General features: G+C 40.2%; 4 protein-coding genes across 7 annotated transcripts; 3 read left to right on the top strand and 1 right to left on the bottom strand.

Annotated features, from left to right (window-relative positions):
• Window positions 1–1,209: 1,209 nt before the first annotated feature.
• On the bottom strand, window positions 1,210–10,111 carry LOC121185614 (trypsin-3-like). Of its 2 annotated transcripts, XM_041043874.1 has the most exons (6): window positions 10,090–10,111; window positions 9,410–9,439; window positions 2,147–2,285; window positions 1,683–1,945; window positions 1,445–1,581; window positions 1,210–1,359 (listed from the first exon to the last, which is right to left on the bottom strand). In XM_041043874.1, exons 1-6 carry the CDS (start codon window positions 10,109–10,111, stop codon window positions 1,210–1,212), a joined length of 741 nt encoding a protein of 246 aa, XP_040899808.1. The 2 variants fall into 2 exon arrangements, with proteins under 2 accessions (XP_040899808.1, XP_040899809.1); XM_041043875.1 differs by lacking the exons at window positions 9,410–9,439; window positions 10,090–10,111 and adding an exon at window positions 2,470–2,518 and having other exon boundaries at window positions 2,147–2,300.
• Window positions 7,816–11,445, top strand: fpr1 (formyl peptide receptor 1). The gene is made up of 2 exons (XM_041043846.1): window positions 7,816–7,945; window positions 8,609–11,445. Exon 2 carries the CDS (start codon window positions 8,620–8,622, stop codon window positions 9,766–9,768), a length of 1,149 nt encoding a protein of 382 aa, XP_040899780.1. The 5' UTR covers window positions 7,816–7,945; window positions 8,609–8,619; the 3' UTR covers window positions 9,769–11,445.
• Window positions 11,446–12,663: 1,218 nt separating this feature from the next.
• LOC121185602 (chemokine-like receptor 1) lies at window positions 12,664–20,093 on the top strand. Its single transcript, XM_041043851.1, has 3 exons — window positions 12,664–12,711; window positions 13,247–16,307; window positions 19,494–20,093. The coding sequence occupies exon 2, from the start codon at window positions 13,258–13,260 to the stop codon at window positions 14,350–14,352; it is 1,095 nt and encodes a 364-aa protein (XP_040899785.1). The 5' UTR covers window positions 12,664–12,711; window positions 13,247–13,257; the 3' UTR covers window positions 14,353–16,307; window positions 19,494–20,093.
• On the top strand, window positions 16,474–20,093 carry LOC121185595 (chemokine-like receptor 1). 3 transcript variants are annotated; one of them, XM_041043842.1, is made up of 2 exons: window positions 16,474–16,895; window positions 18,186–20,093. In XM_041043842.1, the coding sequence occupies exons 1-2, from the start codon at window positions 16,772–16,774 to the stop codon at window positions 19,292–19,294; spliced, it is 1,233 nt and encodes a 410-aa protein (XP_040899776.1). In that variant the 5' UTR covers window positions 16,474–16,771; the 3' UTR covers window positions 19,295–20,093. The 3 variants fall into 3 exon arrangements, with proteins under 3 accessions (XP_040899776.1, XP_040899777.1, XP_040899778.1); XM_041043843.1 differs by lacking the exon at window positions 16,474–16,895 and adding an exon at window positions 17,618–17,669; XM_041043844.1 differs by lacking the exon at window positions 16,474–16,895 and adding an exon at window positions 17,896–18,030.
• Window positions 20,094–20,560: the final 467 nt, after the last annotated feature.

The raw sequence follows: 20,560 nt of genomic DNA on the forward strand, positions 1-20,560 counted from the left end.
TGGACATCTGTGTTGCCAAAATCAACATCCTGACCAAGGCCATGTTTTCAAAAAATAAAAAAAAAACCGGGGTGAAGCATCCAGCTTGCTTCATAGCGACGAAAGCTATTTTTTTGTACATAAGCTATGAGTCCTCAGAAACCTCGTTAGTCCCCAGTCTTTATTTGGTGGTCAAGCAACTGCCTGGTGACTCACTCCTCCTCTCTCTGCCACACCCAAGCAACCAAAATCCACTTAAATCATTTTATGATTTTGTGATTCAGTATTCGCATATGTGCACCTGATGCTGTTTGATTAGCAGTTTGTGACCTTTCGCACAGATGTTACAGAGGAGTGTCCTTGGATGGGATTCAGGATGTTTACTTACTTTTTCAGCTGTGCAAGAATTGGCCATCAACATATTCGTTTTACTCTAAACTCAAACTGCACTAACATCAATACTCTTAACCAAGATATTGTAGAACTCCAGTTGTAATCTCATGTAGTTTTAAGGAACTATGGATAAAAGTTACTGCATAGTCAACTGGCTTAATACCACAATTGTCACAGTGCTCCATACTCACTGATTATGGAGTGTGGCCAGAGTGTGCTGCAAGCTTTATGGTTTCAGCCCACAGAGAGCAGTGTAGCAGCATTTTTCAGCCTTGGTGATGGCTGACTACAAACATCAGGTTTGTTCCTCAACTGTTCTACTGTTCTACTGAGGCATCCATGAGCAAGAAACATGTCTGCCTATTTACTGCAAAGTCATTCTGAGTCAGAGTTTGCAAAACCAAACATTTGTTAGGCAGCTAGACGGTATATTACACTCTCAGAAACTCACCATTTTGATTTACAGTCATGCTTACCAAAGCTATTAATTATGGCAGTGACACAAGTGGCTTTTCAAACACACATGCTACTTGTTTTAGACACTTGTTGGGCAAAACACCTGTCAGTCAGTTTACTGTAATGTAAAGTCTGGGTGAGAATTTGAGTTTCTTATAAAAGCAGTCACTGCTGTATGTGTGTGTGTGTGTGTGTTGGGAGCTGCAGGGAAAAAAGGCAGACATGTTTCTCTTCACAGAGGAGGTTATATTCTGAGATGCTCGCCTTTATAGACATCCTAACATTCTAATGACTAACGGGCCTCTATAAAAGACACTGTACACACGTCTCACAATTGACTTTACTGATATTGCCTCGTGAATTCTTTAATATCTTTTCTGCTCAACCAGATGCCATTGTGTTCTTGATCCAGGAGACGTAATTGCACACTTTAGTGTACACCCCAGGCTTCTTTCTCTGAGCGCAACCATGTCCCCAAGACACAACTCCCTGGAGCTCTCCGTCACACATCATGGGACCCCCGGAGTCACCCTGAGGATAAAAACATGAGGTTATCTTCACTGATGGATCCTTTACATCAGGAGGGAACAAACAGCAGCCATGGTCTCGATATTACCTGGCAGGAGTCCTTCCCTCCCTCCAGATAGCCAGCACAGAGCATGTTTTCAGTGATTTGGAAAGGATATGCATTAAAGCATGTGTCATCACTCAGGAGAGGGGCATCCAGGCACTGCAACTTATGAGGATACCTTGCTGGAAAAGACAGAAAAAGAATATGCATCAGTGTTTCTATGCATTACAATGGCATGGAAAGAGCTTGGAAAAACTATCAACATATCCAGCATTTAACTCACAGCCTTCGTCACTGGGTCGAAGACTCCCCCATCCAGAGATCTGGCACATTGTCACGTCACTGGCACACTTTGAAGGAAGAGTTGCAGGGCGCACGAAGCTGTTCAGAGTAGCGGGTCGACTCAGTTTGATAAGCATGATATCACTGTCCTGCGTGCGGGGGTTGTAGTCAGGGTGGCGGATGAACTTGGCCGACATGATGTGCTGTTCAGTCCCCTCAGGTTCCCAGATGTCGTGCTCTCCCAGCCGAACTTCAACATTCGACCTGGAAGAATTACACACACCATGAAGGTCAGTTTTCTCCCTTGCTGCTTTCTCCCTAATACCTGGCTTCAAGGGAGATTCACAGTCTGATTATATAATGAAAAAGATACAATATGAGCACACGTAAATCCATCAGCGTTAACCAACTGCCAAAGTTTCGGTTTGCGTGCTGTAAAAAGAAGTTAGTCATCATCTTTCTTACTTTGGTTTGCAGTGTGCAGCAGAGAGCACCCATTCATCAGACAGAAGAGTCCCACCACAGAAGTTGTACCCAGTGAAGAGAGACACTTGGTAGGGCACAGAATTTTTCGGGCACTCATACCCTCCGACAATCTTGTCATCTCCCGCCAGGGCAACTATTGGTATGAAAAACAGTAAGAATAAAAAGAGAGAAAGCTGTATCATCAGCGAACTGGCATCAATCATTAATCTCCTTAACATGTGAGTCTCTGGTGCTGTCTGAAGCTCCCATAGTTTGATATTTTTTGTTTTTTTGTTTTTTTGCAGTCCCTGTGAATTCCATACCTGCCCCTCCAAAGAGAGTGAGAAGAAGGAAAAGCTTCATGCCTTCTGTCTGCTTGGCTGGCAGATGAATGTGCCCTCACCCTCTTACTTTCAGGTATTTTAGTACTCTTATCTCCTTTTTCTCAAGGTCTTCTATCGTCAGAGGTACACCTCAAACACTAAACATGTGTTACATTTCCCCAGTGACGCTTGGTTTAATGTACAGTATTTAGGACATAAAAGCACAGCAGACAAATGCTGTGTAAATACCTGGGGAAAGAGCTTTTGTGTTTATTTTATTGAGGTTTTTTTCTATTCTGATGGAGTGATTTCTGGGAGATTTTGAGAACTTTCTTTGTGAAAATTTAGAAATTAATATCACATTCCTTTGTAAGTTTGTGAGGCTTTTTGTGATAGTTTTATTACACAGTCACATACTGGATATGGCATGTTTACTGCCTTCAAATGAACCACAAAGTGACATTGTGGATGATGAGTAGGACTTGGTATGTGGGTGCAACTCATGTGGTTAAACTCATGTGGTTAAAGGTGCTCTGTGTAGGAGGAACATTGTGCCATATTTCAAAAAAAAAAAAAAAAAAAAAGGGGGGGGGGGGGGGCACATAAATAAAAGAGCTTTACTATTATTAGTTAACTGCTTTAATGTTCTGCTCACTCAGATAGGATCAGCAAGCTAATCAGCAAGCTCCTGTCTGAAAAAAAGTGCAGTATGTGGCTATATTGCAACATGTGATATGAAAGTGTTAATACTTTCACCTTTTGCATAACTGCGTGTGAGTTTGGGAATCACATAAAAACGCTGAAAGAAAAAAGAAATGCTTGTGAAAACACAACTTGAGGTAACAGTTTCATCTTGCAATCTAGTTTTGAAATCCAGTTTGGGCTACAACTTTCTTCTGCCACTCTGGCTTGGGTAAGAAATGTTGAAAGGAATTCAGCACTCTCACTGATCCAGCATAGCGAAACTGCTTATCATTGATGAGCCAAAGGTTCAGGATGGAGACGTACCAAGAGGTACACAGCTCCGTTACTCATGTATGAGCATAGGTGTTCATCAGCACTAGACAGAAAAACATTTAAATGTGAGGGTATGTTTACCCCAACCCTATGATTATACACTTAAGACTAAAATATAACGCATTCCCATCCAGCACAGGCAAGTTCTCCCCCCACCCCAGCCTTCACTCATTACTGTGTGGCACACACGTCGTCAGCTTCATTCCTTTTCCAACCTGCATATCATTGCTTGTATTTTTTTTTTTTTTTTTTTTTTAACTGTTAGCAATTGCAACAACTTGGTGCAGCCTGCAGGGAAACATACTCTCTGTACAGATGAAAAGGTTGCGTGTGTTCACTGTTATGAGCTTGTGTTTTTTTTTTAAATTTGTTCTGAGTAGGTTTTCCTAGACAGATAAATTTTCAACAGAAAGCACGAGGCTACAGGACATTACAACAACCCTCCAGTGTCATTTATTAGAGAAACACAGATTGCCAGTTGCTTTTTTCCAGCTTTTACCACCCTAACCCTGAGTTGCAATATATGGAAAAGGATAAACACTTCCATTTATTTCACCATCTGGTGTTCCCTGCATGTTTAACCAGTTCCGGTTCCCCTAATCCCATTCCACTGAACCTCAAAATACCTTCAGATGGACAGAGAGAGCCCTGTGTCAAAGCTTTGTATGACTTATGCATTGCCAGGCTTGTTTGCTGTCAGACAGAGCCCAGGCGTATTATTCTTATCCCTTTGGTCTGCTGAGGGGGACCAGCCGTTGTGGTTGAAAGCAGGGACGAATGTAAGGAAGTGGTTTAAGTTATTGAGGTTCAGCTTTTTTTTTTTTTTTTTCCTTGTGTGTGGTGTATTTCATGGAAAAAACCGTCACTGAGCCATGAGGACGAAAGCCGTTGGCACCGGTTTTGACTTGAAAAACAAAATTCCTGACCTCTCCACAGCCGTGAGACAGAGGATTTGATTTCCAGTCAGCACCGCAACAAGATCAACAAACCTTTGAGGTTTCAGCACACAGCAGATTCCCACTATTTGTGTCTTTGTGGCAGCGTTGCTGCAGTTGAGAAGTTTCATTGCAACAGTTAGAGTACCACCGTTTCTCTCTGCCCCCCTGCAAAAGGAGCTGTGGATTTGGAAATGCTGCGAGCTCACAGTGTTGTGTGCACAACAGCAACGAAAAATACTGGGTGTACTACAGTGACGCTGGGAACTGGAGTATGTCATTAGTGCTTGACTGTCCCACACACAAGGACACACACAGACACACATACAGTGCAGTTTAGTTGAGCTTTCCAGGAGACCCCACCCCCCGCCCCTATCTCCCACCCCCACCTTCCCAACAGCTGGTAGTGAATAATAAACCCCCAAACTCAAACTGCATATATAACCCACTGCTAAAACTAAATTCCCTTTAAACCTCCACTCGTTGTTTTACACACCCAAATTGGTATTTGTGTGGCACACACATAATTGCACGTTTGGTTGGTAAATCAAGAACTCTGGCAAGCCCTGGGCTCTGAAGGCTTCCCTCAAACTATAGCCTTGGGTTAGCTATTAATATCCCCTACAGACAGCAGCAAAATGCTCTGCCTTTAAGCTCTGGTACAAGACTCTGCAGCACAAGTTTCAAAAAACACATTTTAGCAAAAAAACTGAAAACTGGTGGACGTATTGCACAAGAGGATTATGACCAAATTAAACAAAGTAGTCATTCTGTCTAGACTTTAGCTAAAAGCGGCAGGTCATTTGGCATTGCAAATGGAGCTGAACAGTACAATGTAGTTTTTCGAGGAGTGATGAAGAAGTGAACTAGGTCAGCTTATTTTAAACAGCTTCCTGTCTTTAGAGTGAATTGGTTTTGGTCCTGATGTAAATGATCTCAAATGTCTCCAAAAAAAAAAAAGATAAAGAAAAAAGAAAGGCCAGCCAGCAATAACAAAGACATGAAGACATGAGTCCTCCCACACGCTCAAATACGGGTGTTGTTCTGAACTCATGCAGGGGCTGAGAGTGAACTCATATATACGAACACAGACATGTAATGTCTCTTATTCCTTCCCCCTCTCTCTCGCCCTCTCCTTCCCCTCTCTCTTTCCTTTCTTCGTCCCCCTCACATCTGGATTTTTGGCAGGACCTGGTCCCTATGTGGGGTGTGCATATATTAGCAGGGGACTCGGTTTCAGGGTTGGGCAGGTGAGCAGCTCAGCTTATTATCATCTTTGAGAGCTGAGAATTTTGATGTAAAAACGAGTCGTTTTCATGAAATTTTAGCATATGTTCACCTACACTGATTAAGGGGTTTATTCTGTAACTGCTGAAATTCTTTGAACTTGAATACAATGAATTACGTAGCAACAAAATGCCAAACGTGTAGTGTTAACTGACATTTGGTTAAATATAAGCAGGTACAAACCAGCTGTTTTCAATCCTAGTGCTCATTGAGATTCTGTTCCAGGATGCCAAAAGAATTAATCTTGGACACTGGCATTGTTTTGCTTGAACATCAGAGTGTTTTCTCATCAAGTGTGTAGAATACACAAATTTAGGTAACAGCCCATTCTTCATCTTAAGTAATTTTCCTGGAAAAAGAGAATGGAAAACATGTATACAGTTCATACATGTACAAATGTGTGGGTAGGAGGACAGGAAATCATACGCAAAGAAGAACCATGTGGGAGGAAAAATGACCATGAAGTCAAAATCAGATGAAACATTTCTTCCCCACTGAAAGGTAGGGCAGTACTCTGGGGAGATGAGACCAATGCTCTCCAGCCCACACTCCCCCGTGCACATCTTGCTCTTATAATATTTCTAATGTTATATTCTCTTTCGGATGTAATGCATTTCTGCAGATTTTTAAAAATTATTTAAGTGAATATTGTTTTGACAAAATCCACGTGTGAAATGTCTACAAGGCCTTGGTATAAATTACAGTTTTAGGAACTTTGGGCACTTGACTGAGACAAACAGAACAGCAGGAATGTGTCAGGCAGGTTTCAGGCGATAAAATTACTGGGAATTACAACTTCGATTTGCTTCAGGGTGGGTATATGAATTCCCTTTAGTTTTAGGCTTGCAATCAGGTCTGCAATTGTTTGCTGGTCCCCTTGTTTCCCATACCCACAATTATGCACTTTTTGGCACATACTGTAAATGTAAAAAATGTAAAAATGTACTTCCAGCGAACACAGACATCCCAAGAAGTTCCTTCTTTTAAACTTTCGAGATGATGCAAACTTTTCAGTTTCACAAAAAATCTGAAAATACCTAAAAGTTGCAAAAGTAGAAAACCATGTTGAATATTTACTGTTTGAATATAGCCAGTAGTGTTTTTGTTTGCCCAAAATACCTGTTTGTTTCCTCATTTGTGAGACTAACCCTTCTTGTACACATCAAAGAAAACACTTGCACTTCAAATGTGTTTCCAAATCTCAAAAGAGATCTGTTTAAGGGTGTAAAATAAAATGCTGATGTGGAAGAGCAGTAGTAGATAACTTAGAGTTATGCAATATCCCCAGTATTGACACTATGTCCAAAAATGTGTTGTAAAAAAACTTACTCCAGATCTGTTTTCCTTGCAGGGTAGGATCTACAGAGGTGCCACAGTTATGTCCAGTGGCAAAGAGGGAGTAGCCTGCCACTTTATAAAACTCCTTGGTCACCCAAAATTAGCAACGGGGGTCTGCTCTGAGTTTTCTTATATGTAGACATTAAAAATATGTAACCTACACGTCCAGATGGCGATTCAAACAGTCAACACGGGGCAATTATGCTCAACCTCAAGCAAACATGAGCTCAACCCACACACAGAGAAAAACACATTACTCAGCAGGGTTATTGTGTGGACACGAGAAGCTGCAGCCCCACTTTTTCTCAGGTAGTCATCTCGACAACCCGCAATTTATGCATTTAGTTGTTTGGTTACTTGGTGTTTTCACTTTTGGAGTTTCCCAAAGCACAAAGGCTCTGTCTTGTGGCATCTGAAGAAGACAAACGTGTTGCAGCAAGAAATTTTGTGTCAGACTCCAGGTCAGCAGAAGAGAAGCTCTTGCAAATAAGAGCTGCTGGTCAGACATGCATGAGGTGGATCCCTTTGTCAGTGCAGGGGGAGGTTAAACTGTGTCTCTGTGTGTGCTACACACATATTGCATCTAAACGCTGAGTTCACTGCTGCGACCCGTCTATCCCCGAGATCAGTGATTTTAAAAGTTTAAAAGTATATATAAATATAGATTTATAGAAATCTGAACAGACAGAGCGTTTAGCATCTGAAGTTCAGTGGTCTGGGAATGGGGTGAGGGGGGGTGGAGGGGAGCTGTCTGAGGACCCGCCTTGATGTGAGCGATGACGTCACATATTTAAGGAGTCTGGGATTCAGGCTCCACAGTTTCCTTGGATGAGTCGGAGAAGTCCGGAGGTGCCTTTTTGTAGCGGACGCATCCTCTCTGGAGCAGAGCTTTGAGAAAGGTATTGCATCTTTGTTATGGTCAGAAACCGTAGCTCAGTGAATCACACGAGGTTGTTAAGAAGTTAGTAAAAGCATCTAGGTTATACAGCATGCTCTGGCAAACATCTGTCTGCCGTTTGAACCGCTGCATTTCAGGCATTTAGTTGCTTCTTAAGTATTTATAAGCAATACGGTAAAAAAAAAAAAAAAAAAAAAAAGTCAATGAAGCTTGCATGTGCGCAGAAGGCCGCGGTTACTTTTATGCAATCGAGTGGTTTGATTTGACTTCTCTCTGAAAAAAAAAATGCTCTTAAAATGCGGCTCCCGTTTTGACGTGGATTTCAGTCCATGTGGTGTCTGCATGTTTTGCAGTGAAATTTCTATTGTTTTGTTTTGTTTTTTTAAGCTTTATTATTAAGCCTGTCATTATGATTTGGCTTAAAGTCTATTGTGGCCCAGGAAAGGGTTGTGAAACAGCGGGACTGTTGCCCCGCGAGTCCAAGTCATGTCCCTGTGAACAGCATCCTCTCTAGGCCTTTTTAAGGAACTGACATAAGTGAAGCTGAAATTTGTGAATGGAATATCCCGAGTTTTAATTTAAATAACTTTGGAAAACATCACTCATGTATAATTATGTAACGTTTTTGACCTCAAGCTTAACTTTTTTTTTGTTTTTGTTGCAGGTTCTAAGACGATGATGGAGTTTGCGCCTCTTACTCCTTTCTATATCATGAATACAACAGATTTCATTGGAGGAAATGGTTCTTTGTATGATGAGGAGGAGGAGGAGGACTACAAGGACGAGCATCCTCAGCTGAGACAGTCTCTTAACATCATGTCTCTCATTGTTTACTGCCTGGCCTTCTTTCTTGGTGTGCTTGGGAATGGAGTGGTTATCTGGGTGACCGGGTTCAAGATGAAGAAAACAGTTAACACAGTTTGGTTCCTCAACCTTGCTGTGGCCGACTTCCTCTTCACAGCATTCCTGCCTCTGGGTGTGACATACACAGCCATGGATTTCCACTGGCCTTTTGGTAATTTCATGTGCAAACTGAACAGCACCATAAGCTTTCTGAACATGTTCGCCAGTGTCTACATCCTGGTGGTGATCAGTGTGGACAGATGTGTGTCTGTGGTGTGGCCCGTCTGGGCCCAGAACCACCGGAGCGTACGCAGGGCGTCCTACGTGAGTCTGGGTGTTTGGGTACTGGCTCTGATTCTCAGCGCTCCAAACTTCATCTTCAGGGACACCACGCCATCAAATTCTAATGAAGACGCCATCAGATGCTTCAACAACTTCGCTCTGTCAGATGATTATGACACAGAATCTGTGAAACAGCTGCGACACTTTCGTCATCAGGCCATGATCATCACCCGCTTCATCCTGGGATTTGTTGTCCCCTTCACTGTCATTGTCTCCTGCTATGCTGTGATAATCCATCATCTGAGGAGGAACCGCACCCTGGCCAACCAGTCAAGTCGACCCTTTAAGATTATCGCTGCCGTCATCACCACTTTTTTCCTGTGCTGGGCGCCTTATCACATCATGACTCTAATTGAGATGGTTCATCACACAACTGATTCTTCAAATGAAATATTATACCATGTCACCGCTATCGGCGTCCCTATAGCCACCAGCCTGGCCTTTCTCAACAGTTGCCTGAACCCCCTGCTGTATGTGTTCATGGGCCAAGATTTCAAAGATAAAGTCCGCAAATCCATCCTGAATGTTTTGGAGACTGCCTTCCAGGAGGAGGTTTCTCGCTCGTACACCTACACAAACTCAATGGTCACCAGTCGCAGTAAAGAGAAGTCTGCTTCCTTTTCTGATGCTGAGGTATAAGGTTGCTCACGAAATGAATAAACAAATACTGTAACTGTACATATCAAATGTAAACTGTATATAACAAATAATTTTTGTAGCTTTCAAGGGCCCTCAAGACAATTTCTATACATGATATGAGATTTTTATATGAGATATTTCTCATATTACAGTTTGATTGATATGAGTTTTGTGATTGGCTTACTGTTCAGATCCACAAAAAGATATCTTCCTCTTAACTACACTTGTAGTTAATTGTACAATGAGTTGTTGATGAGTTTGTGATACATTTGTGGAGAAGGGAAATGTTTTAGATGATGATAAGGTTTATTTATATAGCACGTATCCAAACTAGAGGTTTCATGTGCTTTTTGTAGGAAAATAAAGAAAGAACAGAAGGAGAAAAATATACACATATATGTTACATACAGTATGTATTTCATACACACCTTAAGCAACTTGCCTACACACAAAAACAATAAATTAATCCAAACTTAATCACATAAAAAGCAAGTGTCTGCATTTATCTTTTGAGTACAAGTGGTGCTTCTTCATTTTGCAGTCCTGTTGTTAGCATTGCATGGTGTAAAGCTGAATTTGTGCAACACAAGCAAGACAAGCAAGACAACACTGCTGTGGTTTTAGACTAACAAAGGGAACTTTGTGTGCCTCAACCGTCTCGTGCACCCCAGGTGTTGATATAGAACAAGTACCAATGGTTTATAAGTCTTAACCTTTTTAGAAAATATCTGGCTCAACATGTAAATAACATAGTAGTAAAGGTATTTTGACTAATAACACCATGCTTTTTTCTGTACAGCATAGTAGGCTGTAAAGTAACGTATGGAGGAGTTTTTACTGAATATAAAATACGAGGTGAAATACTGTTGTGAAAGAGCCTCATAGAATGTTGATTTCCCAACTTCCCCCTCAAATCCAACTTACTTCCAGTGATGCCATCATGTGTGTGACAACATTGGGTACACAACTGTGTGTTGCAACGCAGCAGAAACTGATTCTGATGACTTTGGACAGCTACATGTCTGCTGCACGCTTTGATTATTAAGAATGGGCTACTGATAGCCTAATAAATAAATATGTTACTGACAACGGGATTATTATGGGTAAAGTAACAGCTGCATCATAAACTTGCATTGTAAAACTTAGTTTGATGTTTTGATAATTGTTAGGTGTTCTTTGAGGGGACGTGTATGAGCCCTCCACCCTGAGTACTTCCATGTTGTGCTATAATCTGAGAATTTTTAATGTTTTCTTTAAGTTTACTATCATGAAAGACAAAACCAATACTCACATTTTAAAAAGCATGAATCTGTGGATTTTTCACATTGTTGTTCAGCAAAATTAACATGAAATATAAATCCATTATCAAAACTGTTGCAGATAAATGATTTGACTAACTGAATGGAGGAAAAAATGGAAAGACACACTTATAGTATGTACTGTATGACGCTGGTTTATGTGGCATATTGTGATGTAATATGAACGTCTCCATGAATTACCTATTCTAATATAAACAATGTAAATGATAATAATTCTAATTCTAATTATTATTATTATTATTTCAGCCTTAGAGGTCAACTCTTCTCAGAGTTCATCAATGATGATAATTATGATGACTGTTATTATTATTCTTGTTGTTACCATTATTTCCATTATTAAAATATTATTTGGACTTTACCACTTTTCCATTCATCATCTTCATCTCTTAATCACTGCATAACTTCACAAAACACTGTAACAAATCTGTTTGCACTATTAAAGGCTGCAAACAAGTGTCAGTCAAGTAATCAACAAGTGGGTACAAACTGACTGATCCTCAGTCATTTGTGATGATGTTTAAATACTGTGGATTGGCTTTTTGTACTCTACTAAAAATTTAGCTTGTTTTTAAACAAATTTCAAATGTTTACACTCTTGCAACATGAAGAAAACCACACAAAAACATTTAGATTCCCCTGTATCCTTTCACAATATGATTCTCTCAGTGTTCGGAAAGTATTCAACAATCCTCAATCATTATTCATTTTATATTGCTGTTTGATATGACCTTGAAACAAAGACATTTGTGGAGCAGTACCCTGCTGCTGAAGATAAAGAGACAAGTGCGCCTGAGCTCTTGAGTGAACTGTGGTAAGTTTTTTGGTCAAGGACAAACTGTAGAAGGAGATTCATGGTGTATGTTTATTATCGGGTGTGTTTGGGTAGCAGTGGACTGAGGAAACATGCTGTGATTGGTAAAGGTTTTTTTTTTTTTGTTGTTGTTGTTTTTGATACGTTATAAGTAACAGCAGACTGCAATGCAGCACCAAATGTCTTTCAAAATATCTGGTGAAATCTAACCAAGATCCCAGAACAGTATGCAGCCAACCTAGACGTGAAATTGCTGATGCAAAAACATGTTGTAAAAACAATATATTCCGACTTCAGATCTCTTATAGTCACAGGATCTACAGATGCAGCACTGAGAGGAGACAGTAAAAGATATAATAATGTCCAGACATCATCATCATCATCATCATCATCATCATCATCATCATCTTTGTTGTTTGTTTCTGTGAAATGATAATAATATAATAATGTCCAAATGTTGATGCACATAGTCAACACAAAACAACAGAGTATAATGTTGCAATGAGTTTAATGTAGTACTATAATGTATTAACATATGCATAATGCAGCTCATCTATCAGTGAAGATACTCTCTGTTTTAAATCACAGTGCACAAATTGTTCAAGAATGACTGGACACAAGATGTTACAGACTTCAGGGAGGAAATGAGTGTTTGGGTTTTTTTTTTCTGTGCGTAATGCCTGTGGTTCCGCCTCAGCGTGGGCTGCGACCTATTACATCCCCCAGACCAGTTTATAAGAGCCTGTGAGGGTTTGGTCAGGGAGACTTCTGCTGCAGATCCATCCTTAACCCACTGGAAAAACTTTCAGAGAGGTACGTTCATTTTGCTAGTTTACGTGAGATTACAACAGCTAACAGTGAATTTGAATAATAAAGCAAATCATTTAAAGTCATTAAATAAGCTACGCCGCGGTGTTTCAGATGTTCCGATAACAATTTTTAAAATGATTTCGCGGTTGGTGTCCGGTCAAACTGATAACACTGTTAAAGCCTTTAGTGATACTTCCCATTTTATGCCTGTGTCTAACCGTAGGGAAAGTGGTTGATTCTTGTTTGTTAACAGTTTGATGCAATAATATAATTATTAGTCAGTAAATAAGACGGGAAACTGACAGTGAACAAGGTTCAGGGTCAGTGACGGTGGTTTTTGCTCATTTAGAATCGTCTTAAAGTTACAGGTGAGTGCTCTCATTTTTAGGTAGTATAAATTTTTCTATGACAACAATTTTTTTTGTTGTTGTTTTTTCTTGTTTTTTTTTCCTATCAATTCTGGTAAAATCAATATGTTCTTAATAAGATAAACCACAACAAAAAGCTTCATCACAGTTTCATCATATTGCCATTGCAGGTCTCAAGACAATGGAGACGACCACCACCCCTTTCTATCAAAACAATACAACGAATGCATCAGAACCAAATGGGTCTGATGAGTATGCAGGGCTAAGAAAGTCTCTTAACATCATGTCTCTCATTGTTTACTGCCTGGCCTTCGTTCTTGGTGTGCTCGGTAATGGAGTGGTTATCTGGGTGACCGGGTTCAAGATGAAGAAAACAGTTAACACAGTTTGGTTCCTCAACCTTGCTGTGGCTGACTTCCTCTTCACAGCATTCCTGCCTCTGGGTGTGACATACATAGCCCTGGGTTTCCACTGGCCTTTTGGTAACTTCATGTGCAAATTTTATGGTTCTTTAACCTCCCTGAACCTTTTTGCCAGTGTCTACATCCTGGTGGTGATCAGTGTGGACAGATGTGTGTCTGTGGTGTGGCCCGTCTGGGCCCAGAACCACCGAAATATACGCAAGGCATCCTACGTGTGTCTGGGTGTTTGGGTCCTGTCTCTGATTCTCAGCATTCCAAACTTCATCTTCAGGGATACTGAACAAATAAATGAAATCAACCTCTGCTTCAACAACTTCGCTCTGTCAGATGATTATGAAACAGAATCTGTGCAACAGTTACGAAGCTTTCATCATCAGGCTGTTATCATCACCCGCTTCATCCTGGGATTTGTTGTCCCCTTCACTGTCATTGTCTCCTGCTATGCTGTGATAATCCATCGTCTGAGGAGGAACAGCACCCTGCCCAACCAGTCAAATCGACCCTTTAAGATCATCGCTGCCGTCATCATCACTTTTTTCCTGTGCTGGGCTCCTTTTCACATCGTGACTCTAATTGACATGGTCAATCACACAACTGAACATTCAAATGAAACATTATTCCATGTCGTTGCTATCGGTGCCCCTATAGCCACCAGTCTGGCCTTTTTGAACAGTTGCCTGAACCCCCTGCTGTATGTGTTCATGGGTCAAGATTTCAAGGATAAAGTCCGCAAATCCATCCTGAGGGTTCTGGAGACGGCCTTCCAAGAGGAGGAGACACGCTCTCACACTGACACAAAGTCAATGGACATCAGTCACAGCAATGACAAGTCAGCTTTAAATACTGAGGTATAAGGCTGTCCATGACAGCAGGAGACAACTACTGAAACAGTACAAAGAAAGTCATTTTGAGTTTGAATCCATGGCTAATCAATCAAGTCTATCAAAGAGCGGTTTGGTTGCGGTGCCTTTTGTGGGCTAAACCATTCTCTTTGACCCACCGTAGTATCTTCAGTCTGTACCATAACAGAGCTAAAAGGATCTATAGAAGACCATTTCCAGGGAAAAATGACCTAGCAGTAATTTAAAAATACATGTTACATAACTTAATAGTTGAACTTGTGTAACATGAACAGCACAAAAGAAAAAACGTTAATTTCCCAACTTCCCCCCCAAACCCAACTTATTTCCACTGATGCCATCATGTGTGAAGAGGAACTGATGCTGATGAACTTCAGCTGTTACGTGTCTGCTCTGCTGCATGCTTTGATAGACGTTATTCAGCATAAGGACAGGCTAATGTGATAAATAGATATGTGGCTGGCTATGAGATTATTATAGTTAAAGTAGTAGCTGCATTGTAAAGCTTAGTTTGATGTTTTGATCAATGTTAGTTATTTTTTGAGGGGATATGTATATGATCCCATTGTGATTCAACATCACAATGCTAAATCACAATATACTATATATACGTGGACATAAAAGCTTTGTTCTAATGAAAGGAAGGTTAAAAAAATTTAAGAAAGAAAACCATATAACGTTACAAAACTCTGCCTGCAGTCTCACTCTCTATGCAACTATCTAAATATAAATACTGTAACTAAATACAGAGAGAAGAATGTTTGTATCTGTCAGATACACTACCCATCTGATGTAACACCATTCAAATGAAACATGACTCAGCAGTCATTTCAAAATTTCATATTGCATTATTTTATAGTTGTTGTGTAACACGAGCACCAAACAATGAATTTTGTTTGAAAATTGAACTTTTTTTTTCCATCTTTCACACAGACTTTGATGAACATTGTTTTAGAATATATTGACAATACACTCTTACCCATAAAGTTGGAATAATTTTGTTTTTAGACACATTCCTCTTTTTATTGCTATTTATACACATCAGTGATCACATTAGAAGAGACTGATCAATAAAGTTTTGAGACGATATATCAACGATATCTATCAAGAATAAATCACATTGTCACAATCATTTCATGATAAGACGTAAAATATATTTTATTCCAACTTTGTGGGCGACAGTGTATAAATGCTGGCAAATCACCTTTTGCTGTACGTCATAGTAGGCTGTAAACTAATGGAATATATTTTACCGAATACAGAACCTACAAAGCATTATTTCTGTACTGCTAAAAAATCTACAACCATCCATCTACAACTACGCATCTCAACCCAACCGCAGTCACATGACAGCCCTCACAGAAAGCATTTGTTGGCCTGTATGGTCAGTGTCACCACACTCTGATGGTTGTGGCATAAACGTTACATTGGGTGGTGGTCTAATAAATTTGTTAAGCACTGTATGTCATTTGTTTTACTGTAATCATAAATGATGGTGACTGTTATTTCAGTTGTACACAGCTCATCATTACCACATAATGTCACGAAAGATTATGCCTGGAATCTCTTTCTCTAGTAACATACAGTAGGCATTTTGTGCCATGGTCAGATATTATCAGTAAAATTTTACATCCTTTCCTGTTCTTCTAATATTCTCAGTTGCGTGAATTTTGTGATAAATGTCATCATTTTATCAGTGAAATGGTTTGGACATATGAAATCATTTTGAGCCTTCTCTATAATTTTCAAAGTAATTTTGTGTATGTGTAAGTATTGCCAGCACGCCTGTGCTTGTTGCACTATTAAGCTGTTTGGAACCTAAAACTAAAAGCTGCACGTCATATGCGTTTCTACATTTCTGATGAAATCGACACAGTATGCTGACAGGAAGGGACATGCAGATAGCTGATGTTTTTGTAATTCATCTACTACTGATATGATGATAGCATGTTAAAAAATGCTTGGATCTAGATGCAGCATAGTATAGACCTATGTGTCAAATTGAATGAGACAAAGAGGGAGTAGCCTACTTTTTTACAGTAAAAAATAGCTTGGCAACCCTCGATTAAATTTAAATGCAGCAAAATGTCAGTTCCAACATTAACAAAGAGAAATTATACTCTTACACCACTGGCACAAGAAGTCAGAGCACCTTGTCATGACTAGCCCCTAAAGGGCTGTTCTCTGAACTCTTTTGGTTATGTTTTGAAATCTCTTTTGGACTCCTTTGGACTTTGGTTACGTTTTGTTCACTGTTCCTGTTTTATTTTGAAGTCATGGCCCTTGTGGTCTAGTTCTATTTCCTGTCTTTGTCTTGTTTCCCTCCTGCCCTGCCCTAATTGGTTTCACCTGTTGCCCATTGCCTTGTGTGTTTAAGTCTAGTCATTTGCCTGTGTTCTTGTCAGCTGTGTCCATGCCCGTGTCGATACCCAAGTCTGTACCTGAGTGTGTGTCTTCCCCGTGTTTGTTCCCGTACCTGTGCCGTGCCTTGCATTTTTCCCACCTCATGGACTTATGTTGGTTTCCTCCATTTTCATGTAAGAACATTTTGTATTTTCATTTGGTTTTGAGTATTTTTCTCCTTTGTGGATGATTTTTGGTTATTTGAGTTTTGTTTCTCAGTCCTGGACACTTCCAGTGATTTTTAGTTTATTAAAAGACTTTTAGTTCACTCCTTTTGCTTGTCTTTGGGGTTTTTGTTTTTGGGTCCTGGCCTGATTCCTAATCTCAGCACAACACACCTTATCTTTCTCAGGTCTTCAGACTGGGTTTGGATTCAGGTTTTCATTTCTATCCAAAATGTGCATCAGTGATGGTGCAGTCCAAGTGCAGTTTTACTTATGGAAACATGCCAGTGATCACATTCCCAGGGATGTGTGTGTGATACAAAGAGGACACAGAACAACTCAAACCTTTGGCAGGGGCTCCTGAGCCCTATACAGCTGCTGTGCTCACTGTTGCTGGTTGACATGTACAACAACATAAAGCAAGAAGAGAACATGTAACTTTTTTCTGCTTTCTGGGAATCTGAAGATGTGTCTGATCATTACAAATACTGGTAGCGATATATTTCCATATTCAGTATAGTTAAGGAAATGTACATAGAGATGCACTGGTCAAAGAAATGGCTTAACAGAAGTCTGGCTTAACAGGAGGAAATGTTTTTTTTCTGTGCGTAATGTGGTTCCGCCTCAGCGTGGGCTGTGACTTATTACATCCCCCAGACCAGTTTATAAGAACCTCTGAGGGTTTGGTCAGGGAGACTTCTGCTGCAGATCCATCCTTAACCCACTAGAAAAACTTTCAGAGAGGTATGTTCATTTTGCTGGTTTACGTGAGATTACAACAGCTAACAGTGAATTTGAATAATAAAGCAAATCATTTAAAGTCATTAAATAAGCTACGCCGCGGTGTTTCAGATGATCCGATAACAATTTTTAAAATGATTTCGCGGTTGGTGTCCGGTCAAACTGATAACACTGTTAAAGCCTTTAGTGATACTTCCCATTTTATGTCTGTGTCTAACCGTAGGGAAAGTGGTTGATTCTTGTTTGTTAACAGTTTGATGCAATAATATAATTATTAGTAAATAAGACGGGAAACTGACAGTGAACAAGGTTCAGGGTCAGTGACGGTGGTTTTTGCTTATTTAGAATCGTCTTAAAGTTACAGGTGAGTGCTCTCATTTTTAGGTAATATTGAAAATTTTTCTATGACAACAAAGATCGATTTTTTTGTTTTATTTTTTTTCTTGTTTTTTTCATGTTCTTAATAAGCTAAACTACAACAAAAAGCTTCATCACAGTTTCATCCTATTGCCATTGCAGGTCTCAAGACAATGGAGACGACCACCACCCCTTTCTATCAAAACAATACAACGAATGCATCAGAACCAAATGGCTCTGATGAATATGTCCAGTATGTAAGAAAGTCTCTTAACATCATGTCTCTCATTGTTTACTGCCTGGCCTTCGCTCTTGGTGTGCTCGGTAATGGAGTGGTTATCTGGGTGACCGGGTTCAAGATGAAGAAAACAGTTAACACAGTTTGGTTCCTCAACCTTGCTGTGGCCGACTTCCTCTTCACAGCATTCCTGCCTCTGGGTGTGACATACACAGCCATGGATTTCCACTGGGCTTTTGGTAACTTCATGTGCAAACTGAACAGCACCATAAACTCTCTGAACATGTTTGTCAGTGTCTACATCCTGGTGGTGATCAGTGTGGACAGATGTGTGTCCGTGGTGTGGCCCGTATGGACGCAGAACCATCGGAGCGTACGCAGGGCGTCCTACGTGAGTCTGGGTGTTTGGGTCCTGTCTCTGATTCTCAGCATTCCAGCCTTCATCTTCAGGGACACTGAACAAATAGACGAAATCAACCTCTGCTTCACCAACTTCGCTCTGTCAGATGATTATGAAACAGAATCTGTGCAACAGTTACGAAGCTTTCATCATCAGGCTGTGATCATCACCCGCTTCATCCTGGGATTTGTTGTCCCCTTCACTGTCATTGTCTCCTGCTATGCTGTGATAATCCATCGTCTGAGGAGGAACCGCACCCTGGCCAACCAGTCAAGTCGACCCTTTAAGATCATCGCTGCCGTCATCACCGCTTTTTTCCTGTGCTGGGCTCCTTTTCACATCCTGGCTCTAATTGACATGGTCAATCACACAACTAAACATTCCAGTCAAACATTATTCCATGTCGTCGCTATCGGTGCCCCTATAGCCACCAGCCTGGCCTTTTTTAACAGTTGCCTGAACCCCCTGCTGTATGTGTTCATGGGCCAAGATTTCAAGGATAAAGTCCGTAAATCCATTCTGAATGTATTGGAGACTGCCTTCCAGGAGGAAGTTTCTCGCCCTTATACCCACACAAGCTCAATGGTGACCAGTCGCAGTAAAGAGTTGTCTGTTACTGATGCTGAGGTATAAGGCTGTCTGTGACATGAGGAAAGTGTAAAACAAATGCAGTAACTGTAGATTGGAAAGCATTTTCACACAAATGTGATTGTATGGGATATTTTTAGTGTGATAAATATCTTTATCATAACCTATTATATTTCTAACAGCTTAGTTTTACATTGTTCTTTAACCCTCAGACAACACATAATGAAAAAACACAGTAAAACAGAATGACACACTTGTTGAATGACTGTGGTCATGAATAATTTAATATGTAACATGAACCTGTGTATAAAAGCTAATTCTAATGTGTAGTTCACTCAAGTGCATCTCAGTCTAAGGACAGTAAACATCTGAAGGAAAGACAAAGGAAAATCTGATTAAGACCTCTAAACAGGATCTTAACAGAAGGGAATGCACAGATAATCTAGATCAGTGAAATTACCCCAGAATTCTACTATTGTTTTGGAAAAGGATATATTTTTATGTCAGACCTGTAGGGTTGCATCTATAGAGGCAGCATAGTCAATGTGTCCATCTTTCAAGTGCAAAGTGGCAAAGGAGGAGCAGTCTGCTATTTTATAAAGCCCTCAGTAAATGATACATGGTGTCCTGACTTTCTTGTAACGTGGCACTGAGTGAAGGCGGGGGGCATTCAAATGTGTATATTTGTGCATATTTAAGTCAACAGCATGCAGTAATGTGCTGCAGAACTGGATGCTTCTCAGACCAGGGATCATAAACTTTTTGAAGGAAATAAAGTTTGTTTTCAGTAGTTTTTTTGTGCCATTGTCAGGTATTATCAATAAATTTCACATCCTTTCCTGTTCCTCTCAGTTGGGTGAATTTTGTGACACATTTTTTAATTTTATCAGTGAAATGGTTTGGATGTATGAAATCGTTTGGAGCCTCCTCTATAATTTTCAAAGTGATTCTGTGTAAAGTATGATAAAGTGCTGTCAGCAGTGTTCAGGGAAACGCTTGTGCACGCTGGCCGATTAAACTGTTTCTAAATGTCTGATGAAATCAACACAGGATGCTGACAGGAAGGAACATGCAGATAGCTGATGTTTTTGTAATTCACCTACTACTAATATGATGATAACATGTTAAAAAAACGCTTGTATCAGGGAATCTGAAGATGTGCTATATTCAGCGTGGAGGGAATCCACATAGAGATGCACTGGTCATTGATCTTTGTAACCAAAGAAATTGCATTACAGGAGTGTGTCCCACTTTTGTTCATGCTACACTGAACCATGAATTCATGAACAACACGGCAGTGTAACCAAGGCA

The sequence above is a fragment of the Toxotes jaculatrix genome, chromosome 8 (genome assembly GCF_017976425.1).
Source record: "Toxotes jaculatrix isolate fToxJac2 chromosome 8, fToxJac2.pri, whole genome shotgun sequence".
Classification (NCBI taxonomy): Eukaryota; Metazoa; Chordata; class Actinopteri; family Toxotidae; genus Toxotes; species Toxotes jaculatrix.